This window comes from Ruditapes philippinarum, unplaced genomic scaffold, assembly GCF_026571515.1.
Source record: "Ruditapes philippinarum isolate M1 unplaced genomic scaffold, ASM2657151v2 ctg1253_1_1_1_1, whole genome shotgun sequence".
Taxonomy (NCBI): Eukaryota; Metazoa; Mollusca; class Bivalvia; order Venerida; family Veneridae; genus Ruditapes; species Ruditapes philippinarum.
The window spans coordinates 64,172-82,532 of record NW_026858769.1 but is presented as its reverse complement, the minus strand read 5'-3'; the positions used below and the strand labels follow the sequence as shown (position 1 = coordinate 82,532).

Below are 18,361 nucleotides of genomic sequence, written 5' to 3'. Positions count from 1 at the left end.
AGTGACTTTGATTGCAGTTACAGTAGAATACAGAACCTGGCTTTATAGCATCTCCCTGTTTTAATAACTCAAGAGAATGCCCCGTATGGTATTAATAATCAAGGGGTTCCTGGTTCAATCCTCAAAACAAGATGTAATATCTCTGTGATAATTGATCATGGACATTGAGACTAATGGTCACTTGTTTTTCACCAATGATCATTTCAGGAATCATGTAGGAGTAGCCCGGTTAATAGTTGGTCACTTGGAAAGCAGCTTGTGATTACTGGTGATCGAGTTAACCAGGAAAGCCTATTAGATGGATCAACCACTAAGATATGACCCAAAACTTGCCTTAAAATTGGCATCTAAACCTGAAAACAAACAATGTTAACACACCAGGCTTTAAAGCAGTTGAACTGGCAATGGACAGCTATCCTATACAAAGCCATGTATTGTAAAAAACTCAGGAAATCAGAAAAATGGGCAAAAGGGGTATGAACATTAATAAATTGTGTATATACCTATTTACTCATATACTTGAAGATCAAACACAACATGTCAATTTCCATGGACACACAGATGTTTTAGAAAGTTTATTAAATGATATTAAACCATCCCATAAACTGCTTGGCATAAATATTGAAATTAAATGCCAATTACTCTAGTGATAAAGAGGCTGAAATTATACATCAATTTAACCATGAATCTCAATATTCTGTGATTTAATAACAACAGTTCAGTGTGAATATAATATATCAAATATTTGATGGTATATGTTATAATAAAGTTTGTCATATGTTCTCATATAATCTAATAGACATTAACTCATGATGTAGACTGGAGAGTATAATAATCACTTCAACAGGTGAACCATTACCTTAATTAGGAGAACTTAAATAACCTAGCACCACCCCATTAAACCCTCATGTTGTTGGTTGGGTTTTCTGTCACACCATACAGAATAGGTCATAGGCGACTTTCCAACTTTAATGGTGGAAAAAGACCACAGGTGCCCTTATGTGCATATTTCAAGCACAACGGGCACCTGAGTAGAACCATCAAGCTGGATTCTGAGCTACCTCACATGAAAGAATCCAAATTCCCTGTCGAGATTCGAACCCATATCGTGAGAGGCATTTGACAAATCCTTGTCATGTTCTTTTATAAGTGTGATAAGGGTCATGTTCTTATAAGTGTGATTAGGGTAATAACTAATTACCTTCTAAAGGCTATAAATTTATATATTATAGCAACTCTGCACTTCCAAACAATTCTCTAAAACATTCTGAAAGTTCTGAATTTATGCAAAGCATGACATGTGCGTTCAATAGATTAGGAAGAATTAAAAACGTTCAAATTTAAAATGTGCATTTACTGTTTACTTAATGTATGTTATTGTATATAAGGAACACAAAAACTTGTCCTTGGTCCACAATATATTCAATTTGCTATACTGAATCAATATGAAAACATACTATAATATTTACATTTATTTAACAAGGTGAAAGCCTTTTAAGTTTTAATTCAAACAGTTTTAAGTATTCTTAATAAAATAAAATACACGGGATTTGCATTCAATTAGAGATTTCACATACGAATAACAAAATATCTCTCGTGAACATTTTAAGACTATTTAACAATTAAAGTTGCACTTCTCGTAACAACTTAATTACGGAGCGCCAAAACCCTTCAATCATGAAATTTAAACATCTTACATTTTAGTCAAAATATATTGACTTGCCAAAGGTATAGATTCTGATACAGTTTTGTTCTGGGTTCTAGAGGGGGAGGTATTGCCCATACACAAAGTAACACAGTATCTCATCATGTAGTACAATTAGTTGGACTACTTACAGAATTAGATCAACTGGGGCATAATTTATGAAACAAAAAAATATTAAACAGATAATACCTACAGCTACAGAAACATACTTGGAATTTAACTGAAAATAGATATTTAGTGCGGTTAATAGCCAAATTTGAGTCAAAAACGTTTTTAAAATTTATTTCCTCAAATTAGCGGGTCATTCTTGTATTCACAAATTAAAAATCTAATTCCTTCAATCAAACGGTTTCATTTTAAAGCAAATGAATTGTTGATTTTGCAACCAGAGTTCAATTGCAATTTTGTAAGATCTTCCTTCAATTACCGTAAGGTTGTAAAAAATCTTGAAAAAAAATACTGCATGGATGTGGCACAGGCCCCCTTAGGTTCAGGTTTAATGTTTGTTGTAAAGTCTTATCTGAGATTAAAATCAGCGTACCCAATCTTGCCTTTGTTTTCAAGGACATCCGTGTTGAAAGTCTATCCATTTTATTGAAATATACACTAGATGGCATATCAGAGAATTAACATTATTCCTTTTAAACTCACTTAAATATCTATAAAACTCAATTTTCACATCGAAATTTTATAATTCACAATAACATGTAGATTAGGATATATCCCAGCTTTAATGAAAGGTATTATCGCCTTGTGGTTTATATATAGCACACTTCAACGATTTTTCAGTTTGTAATTTTTTTTTACGATAATAGATATACTAGATAAACGTCTGTGGCATGAAATGCAAACACTAGTATGAAGTCATATATAGTGTACCTATGTACCCGAAATGGATGTTTTGTCGTATCTATCAAGGTTGTTATCTCATCAACGAAACCATGATTGATCTTGTTATATACAACCAACACAATATAAACATTTTAATAAAATAGACACAAATGAAAGACATTCATAAATGAAATTGCTGTGCACCATCATCACAATATAAATTGTGTGATCAAAGTTAAACATCAGTAAAAGTTGAAGTAAAATTAAACATTATGAGAAAAATTTAAACCTCAAATTAAACATTAAATGAGTAAAATTTAAAACCTTGAATAAAACATGTGAGTAAAATGAACATTTGAGAAAAATTTAAAACTAGAATTGAATTATATATGTAAAATATATTCTCAAATTAAACATATGAGAAAAAGTAAGGTTCAAATAAAACGTAAACTAAATTTAAACCAATGAGTAAAATTTAAACTCTATTTTATTTGTAATATATGTTACAAACTAAACTTGAACGTAATTATGAGTAAAAGTCAAAATCAAATTAAACATAATTATTATGATTAGATTAAAAGTTAAACATAAATAACTTTAGAAATAAACAGAAGGTATATTTGTTGAGCGATGACACGATATTGATATTGCAATAAGATATAACGATTAATTATTAATTATGATTGAACGTTGATGACAAATATATAAGTTAAACGCACCAAGTTAAACACTGTTCAAAAACACATTTACATCTGTCGGTATAACCTCATTACTGTAATAACGTGATTAAAGTAAATTATGTGGAAAAAAAATTAAGTAAATTTATCACTGACAAAGAGTTTTGCTATATAAAATATCACGCACTAAACTGATACATGGTTGTATCATTAACGCATTTACATATCCGTAACAAAAAATGAAAACATTAAGATTTTTTTATCTCCATGAAATGAAAACCTGATGATTGTGTGATATGGACAGAACATTACCTAAACACCAACTTTATAATACTTTTGGATGCATAGGGAAATTCAAATTTTTTAATTTTTGTACTGAAAAATTTCCCCTCTCGTTTCAAGTTTTAAAACTTCATTTTAACTACAACATTTAATTCAAGGTTTAAATTCAATTCTGTATTTCAATTTTCAAACAAGCTTGAAGGTTTTGCATTTAATCTGACAAATTTTTGAGGTTATCATAATGTCATCTTTAAGTGGACATAATGTACTTGTGGTCAGTTAATTGGTCAATAATGTCTGAAGTTAGGATCTAAAATGGATTTATCATCACTGGCCATATCATACCTGTTACTATGGCTGCACAGTTTTATTTTTAAACTATACTTATTTGCAGTTGATTGATATAAATTTATAAACATGTCATGATTTTAAACAGGATTAGAAAATATTTTAAACATTTTTAAACTAATATTTAATGTTCTTCACCTGGAAAAAGGATAGTGCACACCTGAAACTAGAAGGTTTTTAATAAAAATTTTTTAACTTGTTCTGACATTGTGTGCTCCTCTCAAAATTTTATTAATTACTGCAGTTATCTAATATATAAATTGTCATGGGACAAAACATTGCCCTCTGCAATTATGGGGAGTACTGTATAGGCATAAGAAAAAATTGGCAGAAATCTTTTGTAAAAACAAAGTTGATAAATATTATACAATTATATACCTTCGGATTTGTGTCTCTTGTAGGACACTGTTTTCTTACGTCCGCTACCACAAAGCATTTTGATGAGTCAAAAGTTTAAAATTCCGATTTCTTTAGTACGATGTTACCAAATTTGCTAATTCCCTTAAAAATTTATCCCTTCCAAAAACACATCGTAGACACGTAAGTATAAAATCACTCTACGAGACAACTTGACAACATTTTTAATTGTATAAAAGTCACAAAGCCGGCCACTTCAAACATCCACTTCACATTTCCAGCTGTTCGAAGAGTGACAACAAAAAAGTTATACAAAAATCCGGAGAAAAAATATATTTTCCAACAATATTTTTATCCATTAGCACTCGAGAAACATTTATTAACCAAACAATAACATTCTTCAATTGTCCTCTTTTAAAAGCTGTTTTAGCTAAATAACTTCCAATACCACCGATCTGTATCGAAGTCCCTTATTAATCCAATAATATTACGAAAGAATGTTTGACTTCATTCATTATTAAAACATTTAAACGCAGAGTCGACAATGTCTTGATCAAATAACCCTCAAGTTTATTCCTGCACAACGATGACAACTTTAATTGTCGTCTAATTGAATTTAATCAATTGGCATATTGTAAATTTATGTTTATCTTGCGATCACAGTGTCCGTCTTGTAAATATATACTTTATTAAAATCTTAAGGCATAAATTTCCAAAATTTGCGTAAGTGCTCAAATTTTTCCTTTTGAAAACTATCAAAATATAATAATTATATTAATCAATTTTACACGTTTGCTTAATCCATGGCCAATGTGTTTATTTAGAAAAACAAAATTTTCCAATTAAGTAATAAATATTCAGCTAAAGTTAAGTCCGTAATATCGCCTTAAAGCTAACACGACTTTATTTCTTAACAAATAGTCATTGTTGAACACAGTAAATAAATCCATAAAAAAAATCGAATTATCATTTCCGAAGAAATCTCCTTTTTTTACACAATCGAACAGTTAGTTCATTGTCAAACAAACACATTTAGATCACGTCCCATCTTAGTATTCCCATACTTTGTTCGAAGTTAATATAATAATTATGCGCTATTTATGACTCATAAAATTGAACATTCATTTTCAGTCAGCGACACCATAATAAAAATGGAAAGTGTTAATATATTTTTTCTTTCTCCCTTAAGCATAAGAAATGCTTTGCATCGCAAATCTCTCATCTGAATGCTCGTTTGATCACAACAGTAAAATCCTTGTGTGTTGACAATTTAGTCAAGTACAATTATATGTTCAATACACTGATCTGTTGAATTTAGGAGCAAATGATATCAAAATTTTCCAAAAACCATCCCGATGATATATGGTCCATTCACACAACTTCACCACTTTATAAAAATCCCTAAAATGTGCCACAATTTCAGATAATCGTTCAAAATCGCATATTAACACCTTTAACAGATGTTTGACAAAATTTCACAATCAATACAACACACTGTCTTGCCATGGTTTTCAAAATTTCCCTCATTTAAATGCATCCAAATAATGCAATAAAGTCCTGAGTTTTTCATTGTATACAGTAATAACACAAAATAATTTAACATTGTCATTAAGTCAGTGACAGCAGCTGTGTAATGCAACAACGCAGAAGCTGCGTTCAACATAATTGATCAAGAAAATGATACTGAAAGGTGTTTCATAATAAAGAAATTGATGGATTACACAAATCTGTAATGATACAACAGTTTCTTGATTAGAGATAACAAAACAACAGTTTCCTTAATAAAGATAACAAAACAACAGTTTCTGTAATAAAGATACCAAACAACAGTTTTCTTAATAAAGATAACAAAACAACAGTTTCTGTAATAAAGATACCAAGCAACAGTTTTCTTAATAAAGATAACAAAACAACAGTTTCTGTAATAAAGATACCAAACAACAGTTTTCTTAATAAAGATAACAAAACAACAGTTTCCTTAATATAAATATAACAAAACAACAGTTCCCTTTATAAAGATAACGAAACAACAGTTGACTTATTTTAAAAGCTGCATATAGTTCTATGTTACTCTTATGTAGCCTACATTTTTGTATTCATCAAAAGTTTAAAATTCCGACTTCTTTAGTACAAGGTTACCTTTTGTTTTCATCAAAATAATTTGATTTGAACTGATTTGTAAGTCTTTAGATCGGATAACCTACAAAGTGCAAACACTTTTCCAGTAGGGTCCTTACCTCAGCAGACTCCAGAGAGAGCTATGAGATAAAAGGGAATCCAGGAACCAGTCCCTAACTCTTACTGAAAAATAAGTCCCCTTGGTTCTTTTAGATGCCCAGTGTATAGTGCGAAGATTACCTGGGTTTCATGCCAGTATACCTCTAGGTAGGTGTCTCTTAAAAATCTCACGGGTGTTACACAGGATCAAACCTCAGGAGTGACAGTCAGTGGGCTAACCAACTGAGCTATCGCACCACCTTAATAATTTATTTACCAGTTGCAAAGATATATAACTTTACACTTTAGCTGTTATGCTTGCAGAAATTTTTCTACCTGGCAAGATTGTGATGAAAATATGCAGATGCATTCTGTCAACATATTGGGGAAAGCCTACAAGAGCTACACTGTAAAAATTATGTACCAACTACGACTGGCATGTATTTAAGTATAGAAAGATATAACGAAAAATCATCAAATACTTTTTACGTCATGGGCGCAACGGGGACATTTGTTGTCACCCATCGTTACTATAAACAAATGTCCAACATGACCCACCCTGATATAATCAAACTCTCCATCCCTCATTCTTAAATGAAATCAGAAATGTATGAAACTGGACTTTTTAAGGTTAAACACTGTGCTGTTCAAAAGAAGTCAAGTAATAATAAATCATTCTATATCGTACATAATCTTGGACAGTTTGTTTGTATTATATGATACCTTTATAATTCAAGAAGGTATAAAAATGTGTCATATATATTGTTTTATATATTTATAGACTCATAAATTAACATTTATAAATCATGTCAACAACTGACCTTAAAACTTTTCAAGTTTGTTTGATTTGTGTAAGTGCCAGAAATTGTATATGATGGTCATTTAACTGATGGCGGCTACCTGGTTTGTTTGTTTGTTGGTTTGGTTTTATGGCGCACCAATGCAGCTTGTATAGGTCATATTGCGCCAAAACAGCCCACTAGGTTATTAAACTTCTTTTCAGAGTTCTGTCTCAAATCTCAGAATTTTCATTGGTCAGTGTACATTTTGTGGCCGTTTCTGACCAATCAAATACCTGAGATCTGAGTTTGAGCTTGGAGAATTTCTTTATAACCTTGGACCCAGGAAACATGATTTTGGCCAACCTTTGATGAAACAAACTGTAAAGCAACAACAGGGATCACCTGCTTAAGCTATGAGATGCAAAGACTACAGTTTAGTGAGTTATACGAACCAATGTAGTCGCCTCTTATGATCACGAAGGAATACGCAGTGGCTGAAATTCTTATGCCTCAACTACTGAAGGCAACCCCTTAGCCACAAAGGGACAGCAACCTTGAACCAGCATATATTACTGGACAAATGACCAGTACTGATCATCTGTTCTTCATAAAAGAGAAAGTAGTAATTTTTCCTGTGGATGAGGAAGAGAGGTGGCCTTAGATGGTAAAGGTGTCTGCCACTCAACCCAGAAATCATAATGTTCGAGTCTCACAGTCACCACCACGTTTCCTCGCGTAACACCAGTACTACTTAGTTAAAAAAATGCAAAATGATTCAAATATAAGCTTAACATTTTCAACAGGTTTGGGCAGTGCTTTGTGATAAACACAAACATACTTTATTGTCAATTTTTTACGCTGTTAAACTATCAAATAGAAAGTATCAAGATATCCAATTAATTCAAAAAAAAATTCTAATCAGCGTGATTTCTAATTTATAAGCTTGATCTGTTCAGTACTTTAATGCTAAAAAAACAACCCCAAAAGATTACTGAATATAAAACCAATTAAGATCAAAATTCATTTTTTTCACTTTTAAGTGTTTATAATTTTTATAATTACCCACAAGCAAACTGACATAGGAGATGGGCCGTATTTTTTTTTGCCTTCCTTCACAAATCTATCTGCTAAATACATACCTGGGGCTGATTCAGACTTGATTTATTTGAAATCTAATCATGCTGGATAAATTAAGAATACCATTAGTTAGGGATGGCTCCACAGGTCTATCAGATAATGATCAAGTTTCATTGCAAATCAATGAATTATTGTTACTTAGGGAGTCACTGACACTTTTAATAGAACACTTTTAAATCTCTGCACTAATTAAAGGTCATCACGCAGAAAAATATATTATAATTAGCCAAGAGAAGATGACAAAACCGTCAAACAAGAGCTGTCGGTTGGACAGCAACGCTCGACTATTCTTAGTGCTTGATAGTAAAAAAAATGCTTGATACAGTTACCTCCTCCTGTTTACAGGTTGGGGTCATGATGGTGAACAAGTGTGCAAAGTTTCAAAGCCATATGTCAATGGACTTTGAAAATATTTGAACTATTACAAAAACTTTAACGTAAATTCTAAGTCGAAAAAGGGGCATAATTCTGTCAAAATGCTTGATAGAGTTACCTCCTCCTGTTTACAGGTTGGAATCATGATGGTGAACAAGTGTGCAAAGTTTCAAAGCCATATGTCAATGGACTTTGAAAATATTTGAACTATTACAAAAACTTTAACGTAAATTCTAAGTCGAAAAAGGGGCATAATTCTGTCAAAATGCTTGATAGAGTTACCTCCTCCTGTCTACAGGTTGGGGTTATGATGGTGAACAAGTGTGCAAAGTTTCAAAGCCATATGTCTATGGACTTTGAAAATATTTGAACTATTACAAAAACTTTAACGTAAATTCTAAGTCGAAAAAGGGGCATAATTCAGTCAAAATGCTTGATAGAGTTACCTCCTCCTGTCTACAGGTTGGGGTCATGATGGTGAACAAGTGTGCAAAGTTTCAAAGCCATATGTCAATGGACTTTGAAAATATTTGAACTATTACAAAAACTTTAACATAAGCGCCGACGCTCGGGTGACTGCAATAGCTCTACTTATTCTTATCGAATAGTCGAGCTAAAAATGGTAAGGATTAAGTTTTTTCGTGACACAGTTTCTTTCATAGTATAGATTTACATACCTAAAATTATCAATATTATCGAGTCAGCAAGCATGCTACAGTGTTACAACTGGGTCGGCATTTTACATATCCTAATAATTAAGGGTGCAAAATTAATGTACTCAGTATATTATATACTTGTAACTGTCAAGAGATAACTGGGGTTATGCAGGCTTGAACTCACACTACCAGTATTTTTTAGGTGTTGCAGGGGTGGAGATTGATGGTGAAGAGTGACTTAAGCCATAGTGACACTGAAAAGGTCAGCATGTAGCTTACTTAAAGCTAATAGCTTCTTTTTTTATTTGGATTTTTTTATTCATTTATTTATTTATTTTTTTATGCTATCTCGCAGCCGGTACATATATCAGCATTTATATGCAGTTTCAAGTTTTAATTTTAAGGTGCTAATCTTTACTGATACATGAAACAAGATCTTATCTGTGAACAACTGGTATGCTATAATGAGAGAAAATTACTTAGTATTTTAATATTTTACATATTTCACATTCCAAAGTAGACAAAAAATAAACATATTTCAAAAATTTATAGAAATACTTAAAAGGGAATTTCAAATCATGGTTAAAATGCATGAATTTTCAAAGATGTAACACTTCGGTGAAATCATAAAATATATATGTTACGATTTACCCAGCGTAAATTAACTTTAATGAATGAAAATTTCCAACAATCTTTAAACATGATCGAATATACCAAGTTTAAACCAATTATATAACTTTTTCTACAAATAATGGGGTAGGAAATAAAATTTAGAAAAGTGTTAATTGTCAAGCATACGTATCAAGTGAATCAACAATTTTTTTTTTTTAAACGATTTCAAACCTTTATTGTAAATTAAACGTTACTGATTGTAACCTTAAACAAAACGCACACACATATTTAAATGTCATTTTAACAGAGGTGCACTGACCTACAGAACCATGAAAGATATGGGAAAACCACAATTACTCCAGTTTTGGAAGTATCTTACAGAAATATATACCGATCACATTTCCAATTTGAAGTTTTCCACTTGAACCAGTTTCTATAAAGTTACCACAATTACTGTACGATGCCTCGACCTTAGCGAACCCTTCGCGAAGTAACGAAACAAGAGATCAGTACACAGATCCTTGCAAGGAAAAGTAAAAGTACACAAGATAAAAATATACTGTATTTTGCTATCTAAGCAAAGAACATATAACATGCAACGATCTACCTTGTATGACAGGTGTTCAGTATATCATATACCGTCATCGAGCCACTCATGACACGATAAATCAGAAAGTGTAAGCTTATTCCGAGTGAAAAATGTTTACTAATACCTAGTTTAGTAACTGTATGATGCATTTAATACAGGAAGGTTTAAAATAAATCAGAACGTCAAAAATATTAAAGGGATCATAATCTTGGCAAGCTATAATGGGAATGACAGCCAAATCCCCTTCTGCAGCGGACATGATGTGTACTTCTTGACCTTTAATAAACCATGACCTTGATGTTGTACTATGCATATCATAAGCACATTTGCTCATCAAAAGTCAAGTTTCAATAGTTTAAAAAGAACGGACAGGAAAATGTGGACTTTAATACTTGACCTTTAAGTGTGATCTTAACAGTTGACAGACGGAGGCCATTTCTATAATCCCCTCCCCGCTTGACGGAAGGGGATTAATAAATATACTGTTTACAACTAAAATATGGATGTTTTCATTGATACATCAAGGGCCTCTGTTCACATTGGGACAGAGGGACAAATCTATATGCTCCCCCATCCTCTTAAAGTAAAATTTCAAGCTTACCTCTCAATTAAGATAAATCCTTCTATTACGAAATATGTCACTTTGCAGGAATCATCACATTATTCTGTTACTGGTACCTGAAAAAACAGGACACACATATTTTATAATATTTCACTAAAATGCTGTTGTGTCTACAAATAGGACAGCAATCATGATAAAATTTATAGACCATATATTCTCAAATATACATTTTTTCTTAATAATCGCACTCCCTACTCCCAATATGGACTAAAATGAAAAAGAAAACTGACGATATTCTTTTCTTTTTTTTCTTTTTTTAAATTGTATAAAAATGTAAAGCCAAAGCCCACCCTACCCCCACCTCTGTATCCCAAGGTCATTTTGTTTATAAGAGCACATAGTTAAGTCTGTAACACTATTATTCAGCTATACATGCAAGCTTTATTCATGTATTTGCTATTATTCTTTCTATCCCATGCCACTAACATTCTGTAAGAGGAATTTCCACACATTACTTGCAAACATTATATACACTCTCAATAATCTTTCCACACTTGCAATTCCACAAAATAATCTTTACATTACCTTAAATGTCTAAAATGTAACCATTTCAGTTGCTTGTAAGTTGTAATACATAGTAATAATAATTCCCTGATGACAGACACAGATACTGATAATTTTCAACAAATCAAATTAAATAAATATTTAAGTTACATCAACCTTATACAGAGCACTATATATCCATGTTAAAAATCCATGAACGTAAGTTTTCTTTCACAATATTTTTTTTCATTCATCGAGCATAAACATAATTCATATTTGCATTATAACATCTCCGTAAACAATTATACACATGTACATATACCCCCGTACATATATATCATACTTTCTATCACCCAGGTATGTTATCTCCGCAACGATCTAGATTTTATTTCTTTAACCATTATGTAAATAAATATACACACATATATATAAATATATCTGCAATACCTATATAAATGTATATATTATATCAAACATATCTTTTCGCACACAAAGTGTCCGACCAAAGACCGTGTCCGTGAATAATATTATTTTATAATGTACGTAAATCGTCGACATTCCTTCATGTATTATGACAAATGATCATAATGTACTTATTTAACAATATATACAATAGCATGGATCACAGGTAGATTTATCCACAAACAGTCAATAAATCATTTCTACAGATGTCAGCTAATTCATCATAATGCCGAATATAATTACTGATTTGAATGTTACAGAGCATAAATACTGACTAAATTATCTCCCCTTAATCACAGCAGTTTTCACTCCAGGTTGTCATAATCACTTTTTTGCCCAATCATGATGATTTAGAAAATTATAAGAGACAAAATGAAGTCAACTAAGTAAGTTTACAGACTCTGCATACTTATTTAATAATATTGTTACATTTTTTCTTTTTTTATTAAGGGGATGTGAAGCGATTGGGGGTATGGGGTGGATGGTGTGGATGGTGTGGATTTTAGATTTTTCCAGAACAAAGTCAATACAATTAAAAAAGTTCATCATAAAAACTGCAATAAATCAAAATATTAAAATACTTTTAACCAGTAATATTAGCATTATTTCATGTATAAATTTTTTCTTTCAGTTGTAACCTTGGTATTTTTAAAATGCTTTTTTCCCCCTGCACTACAAAAGAATCTGACATTTTCATTCACAGAGTCTGAATGAATAAATGCTATAATTTGTATTCATTGAATAATTCTCTGCAAAAAACATATTCGTTTAATATAATAATTCTATAATGAATCATACACATCACGGAAACACTGGCACTTCCCTTATTCTAGTAGTATTAAAAATATATTAAAAGGTGGGCAGTGATGGTGTTGGTAGTTTTCACTCCAGATCACGACAGTAAGTCACATTGAATTTACCAGAGCACAGTTCAACCACCGCATCGTTCCTGGGCAGGCTGTCAAGCAGTCTACCAGTACTTAAGTTGCCTTCACTTTTGCAAGGAACTGAAACTGAGCAGAGATACAGTGCGAATGACCGTAGAAAGGATTTCATGATCAATCACAACGAAAGTGTCCTCCACCCTCCAGAAATCAAACCCGGGTTGCCCGATTCACAATCCAACGTTCTACCTATTGAGCTAACCAGACGGCTTAGGTGGGCAGTGATTACAGATTAATCAGTTTTATAGTGTTAAACTCTTATTATATATTTCTTCGTATAAAACTTTGTTTTCCCATAAATATGGAGGTGTGCACTTTTAATAAACACTAAGGTCACATTACTGTTATATTGTAATGTGTACATGTTTAACTTTGTATGTCTACAACTTACACAGTGACCTCCACTAAAATATGAAGCATTCCCAGGGGTCAAGATTGTCTGTTTCTTTTCAAATTGTGAATTGGAAGGTCTCAATAATAATGTTGCCTTAAATAATTGATATTGCTGTCTCGTGCATTTTTTTTAAAAGAAATGTCTTCTTTTTTTCCTATTCATTATTTGATATTTCTGTCTTGTGGATTAAACTTTTCATAAATACAAATTTTTTACATCCCTTAAGATAAAGATGAATATGCATGGAAAATAACAACAAATTTTCATTTACAATGTATGTATATTACATTCAAAAACAGTAAGCCCAAGCTCAATGCTATGCAAGAAATCTTGAATGTTAACATCAATTCACTCCATAATCAAAACACACAGCGCCTTCAACTCACTTTCTTTAAATAAGTTTTAACATTCAACCATCCTGAAATTACTAAAAACAGGGTGTTGCCAAAGTGCAACTTAAACACTTGATCTTTTAAATATATAAAACTTTCATTCAAGGAAAAGATTTCCTGCCTTAAAATAGGTCAGCATTTGACACAAAAGCCAGTAACCCTTGCATGAGACTGCCAATGGGTACATTACAGAAATATATGGAACATTAATTTACAGAAATGTCAATATGGCACCAAAACAAACAAACAAACAAATCCAACTAAATAATCAAACAAAATCTCAAATAATGGTAACACCTATATATTACAGGTAATGAATAAGAAAATTCTGTAAAGTTTGAGGAGGCTCTGCAACTAATGATATAAATCATAAAACTCACCATATGTTATCCCCATTAAACCCTGCCCTGGGACCAGACCTATAGACTAGTTCTACATACTGAAGCAATAAATAGCCACAGGTGGTCACAGGTTAATGAGGGAACTAACACTAAATAGTCCCCATGACTCAGCAAAAAATCTCTTCTCAATCAATAGGAGCTTGCAGATCAACAATCTTCTAATGAGGCAGAACATTTTAACAGGAAGTTGTGCCTTTGGATATTTTGACTGGCATCATTTGTGTTGTCTTGTGAATTATGATACCTGAAGAATGTGGCCAGTGGCATAATGCATTCAAAGGCTTCAAAGCGGGCTCTTACTGAACATCTAGGTCAAAATGGCTACATACAGTACATGATCACATTCTCCTGATTCCTTATTTTGGCTGCAAAGGTAAATTTATGACTTTTTTATGTCCCAAAAATAGCAATTAATGCTAACTGCACATTTGCACAACACAAAGAATCCTTATCAAGACAAACAAAATTTGAAACAGAAACTATTGTATTTAAATCAAAAACAAATAAACATCTGATTGGCTGTCATCCAGAATTAACATTTACCTCAACCAATGAAATTGTATTTTGTATAGTTTTATTTTTCAAAATTACTCAATGACAAAGCTGCTTCTAGTTATGCCTTGTAAGAATGTATCCAAAAATAAAACTTCATGAGCTAAAAACTTGATGTGTAAGAACACTCAGTAAACATGAATCTAGAATGTCTTGAAGGATCAACTAATTATTTTCTAGAAGAAAATACATTAGATCTTGTGTAAACAAATATACATGCCACAACTAAGATATGGTAATAACATCTGCTGGTAGAAAACCTGGGGATATAGAATCTCCCTGATCAAACATAAACAAATTTATATATAATCCAAACATGTATAACTACATTAATAAACAGTTGCCTCATGAAAAAGCTGCACTGTTTGGAATTGATTAGTCCCTGAGACCATGGGATACTTTACCATAAATCACATTCAGTTTGTACAAACTGGGAATTAATGTATTAACCAGCATGAGTTATAGAGTATTTGGAAGGGAAGAAGTTTCAAAGTAAATGAGCCTCTACTTTCAAATGAAAGCTATGACCTAGTGGTGACCTTGACCTTTGACCCAATGACCTCTATGCTCAGTAGACCTCATCAGGTGCATGTGACGATTGTGAGCTTTGGAGACTGTAGGTATAAGAACTTCTGTGTTATGGTCAAGGCAAAAGTTTTTGGACCAAAGACAGCCAGAAAAAGTTATCTATCCATCAGGGGGCTGGAAGAATGGCAGTGTGACAACAAACTTAGCATTTAAATGCTATTTGCATGTATAGGAAGAAGAAAAACTTATATATCCTAGGAATGCACTTTCAATATCAACTTGCCCTGCTTTGAGTTTAAATTGTCATTTAAAAGGGTTTTAATAGTTCAGCTGAGTTTACAATCGAGTCAAATCAGGTAATACTAGGAAGGTTTCAGACCACATTTTCATAAATTACTGGATGCATAGGATGTAGCATAATCAATTATTAACATATAATCAGCAATTATCCAGGGGTTACTTGAGCATGCTAATAATCTGATGGTCACTTTCAGTATGCTTATCATCTCAAGATCACTTTAGCATGCCTATTATTACATAGGGGTCACTCCAGAATGCTATATATCTAAAAGGTCACTTTGGCATGTCTATAATTACAAAGGGAACATTCTAGTATGCTTAGTATCTCATTGTCACTTATCTATTTATCTAAAGGTCACCTTACAATGTTTCTTATTGCACATGCAGCCATCAGATCCCCCTCATCATGTCATGGAATGTGTTTTTACATGTTACAGACCAAATGCTTTTCATCACAGGATGTTGCTTTACCAGTTACAAGAATGTTTGTACAATAATGAGATGAGAGAAAATTTCTACCATGCAACACATCTATCAATAGTATCATGATGTTTGAACAGTGTAGACATGTAAAGATATTGAGGGCTGGTCAGAAATTGCATACACAGGTTGATCAGGAAACAGTCAAGCAGTCAAGGGTTGATCAAAAAGCAGTCAAGGGTTCATCAGAAAGAAGTTGAGGGTTGATCAGAAAACAGTCGAGGGTTGATCAGGAAACAGTCAACCAGTCGAGGGTTGATCAAAAAGCAGTTGAGGGTTGGTCAAGAAACAGCTAAGGGTTGTTCAGAAGACAGTCGAGGTTGATCAGAAAACAGTTATGGATTGATAAAAAAAAAAAACAGTTGAGGGTTGATAAGATAACAGTCGAGGGCTGATTAAAAAATAGTCGAGGGCTGATAGAAACACTCCTGGATTGTTCGGGCTAACAAGAAAACAGACGAGAGCTGATCAGAAACATTCTAGTGTTATTCAGAAAACAGCCGACAGTTGGTCAGAAACATTCCAGGGTTGTTCAGAAAACATTCAAGGATTGATCAGGGTACAGTCTAGGATTAATAAGAAAACAAATAAGGGTTGATCAGAAAACAGTCAAGAGCTGATCAGAAAACAGTTGAGGATTGATCAGAAAACACTTACAAAGAAATTTTCGAAGCTAAAACTCAGATCTCCGGTATTGATTGGTCAAAAACCGACACAGAATGTACACTGACCAATAATAATCCTGAGATTTGATTAAGTACAGGAAAAATATTGATAAACTCAAGGTCAGTTGTTACTCTTTTAAATCTGTTATTGTCAAACAGCTTATATACATATGATAATTTACAGCATTTTTTTTCTTTGCCTATAATTACAGATTTTCCTGGCAACAGCTAAAATAATAAACATCAATCCACGCTTAATCCAGGTGTTATGTTAATTTTACAGTTTTGCAACTGGAGAAAAAATATCCCAGTTGAGAAATTTCTTCAACTGATGTCTATAAAAAATACAAACACACACACATTTCTTGTGTTCCTTATGTTTTGCCATGTCTATGGTAACATTGTTATGTTACTGGAGCATACAGTAATCATAGGTGACATAAGAAATACTCAAGGATATTAACATGTTTTAGCTCCTCCCTCTGACTTGGCGTATTTAATGAACATGTCATATTTTTAATCAAAATTGTATACAATGTTCAGCTTTTTTATGTTTGATTAAGTTCTTAGGCTACACAAATCTTTTAAAGGGTTATAAATGGTTGTTCAAGCTTTACTGGTGGAGGAAACACTCCAAAAATATTGCTTTCAGAATTATACCTCTTGTCTTGTCATGATAGGCAAGTTTTCTAAGTTTCATGTTGATCATACCTTTTTTAATTTTTTGAGTCATGATCTTTATTAAAGTGTTTGCCAAAAACGATGACAACTCAGCAACAGAAGAGCTAAAAAAGGAAATATACCAATTTTGCAGCAATACCAGTATCAGAATAACAAATCCTAAGTTTCAGACCTCTAAACAACATGAAAAACATAAATAAACAACAGAAACTCTTGTTTTTTCTAGACAACACATTTCCCTTGAGAATGTCTCCGGCTTTATTTAACTTAACAACCCACATGTTTGATACATCATAGCCAGGCAACTGTTTGACAATCCCTGCTTAGGACAAGAATTCCGATATCAACCATGCTGTCATAATGATCCACTGTACTCACAGGATCATTTCCCAGCTTTTAATCAAGTGGAGATATAAATCCAAAAACAAATAACAGTCAAGGTGCTCCAATAATTCAAACAAAAATATAGTTTAGTAACAATGGAATTCTTTGTTACTGTAGCTAAAGCCGATATGATCATTTTGATTTAAAGTGTACAGCTAATGTCTTGCATGATTTTTATACCAGAAAGTGCTATATTAGTATCCAATTAACTATAATCACATGCTACTTGAACTCTAGAGTGGGGGATAGAGGGTTACAGGTTCGAGTTACTTTGACCCGAAAAAAGGTCAGAATTGCACCTTTAACCATCAGACAAAGTTCCTTGATGACCCCTTTTCCCTTTACCTCAGAACTTTATCCCAGAAAATGGCAGCCCCTTTATAATTACAGACCTTCTGCAAACCTAGCTGGACAGCTTCCTCACAGAAAGAATATGTCTAGTGAAAGATTCAAACCCACAGCAGTGTGCTGTAAATGATTTGAAGCCACCAATCTTACCCCAAAT

At 32.5% G+C, this 18,361-nt stretch overlaps 1 protein-coding gene across 12 annotated transcripts in view; it reads right to left on the bottom strand.

Annotated features, from left to right (window-relative positions):
* LOC132754227 (activated Cdc42 kinase-like) overlaps positions 1 to 18,361 on the bottom strand; it is a 110,466-nt gene that overhangs the window by 78,222 nt on the left and 13,883 nt on the right. For 5 of the 12 annotated variants that reach the window (XM_060744834.1, XM_060744836.1, XM_060744832.1 and 2 more), the window contains one exon: positions 11,170 to 11,246. Coding sequence is in view for 7 of the 12 variants with exons in the window: in XM_060744839.1 (XP_060600822.1) it covers positions 2,247 to 2,322 (76 nt within the window). In the remaining 5 variants the exon portion in view is untranslated. Of the gene's footprint in view, positions 1 to 2,246; positions 2,444 to 4,221; positions 4,602 to 11,169; positions 11,247 to 18,361 lie in introns of those variants that run through there. The other 7 variants (XM_060744837.1, XM_060744841.1, XM_060744830.1 and 4 more) reach the window with 6 other exon arrangements.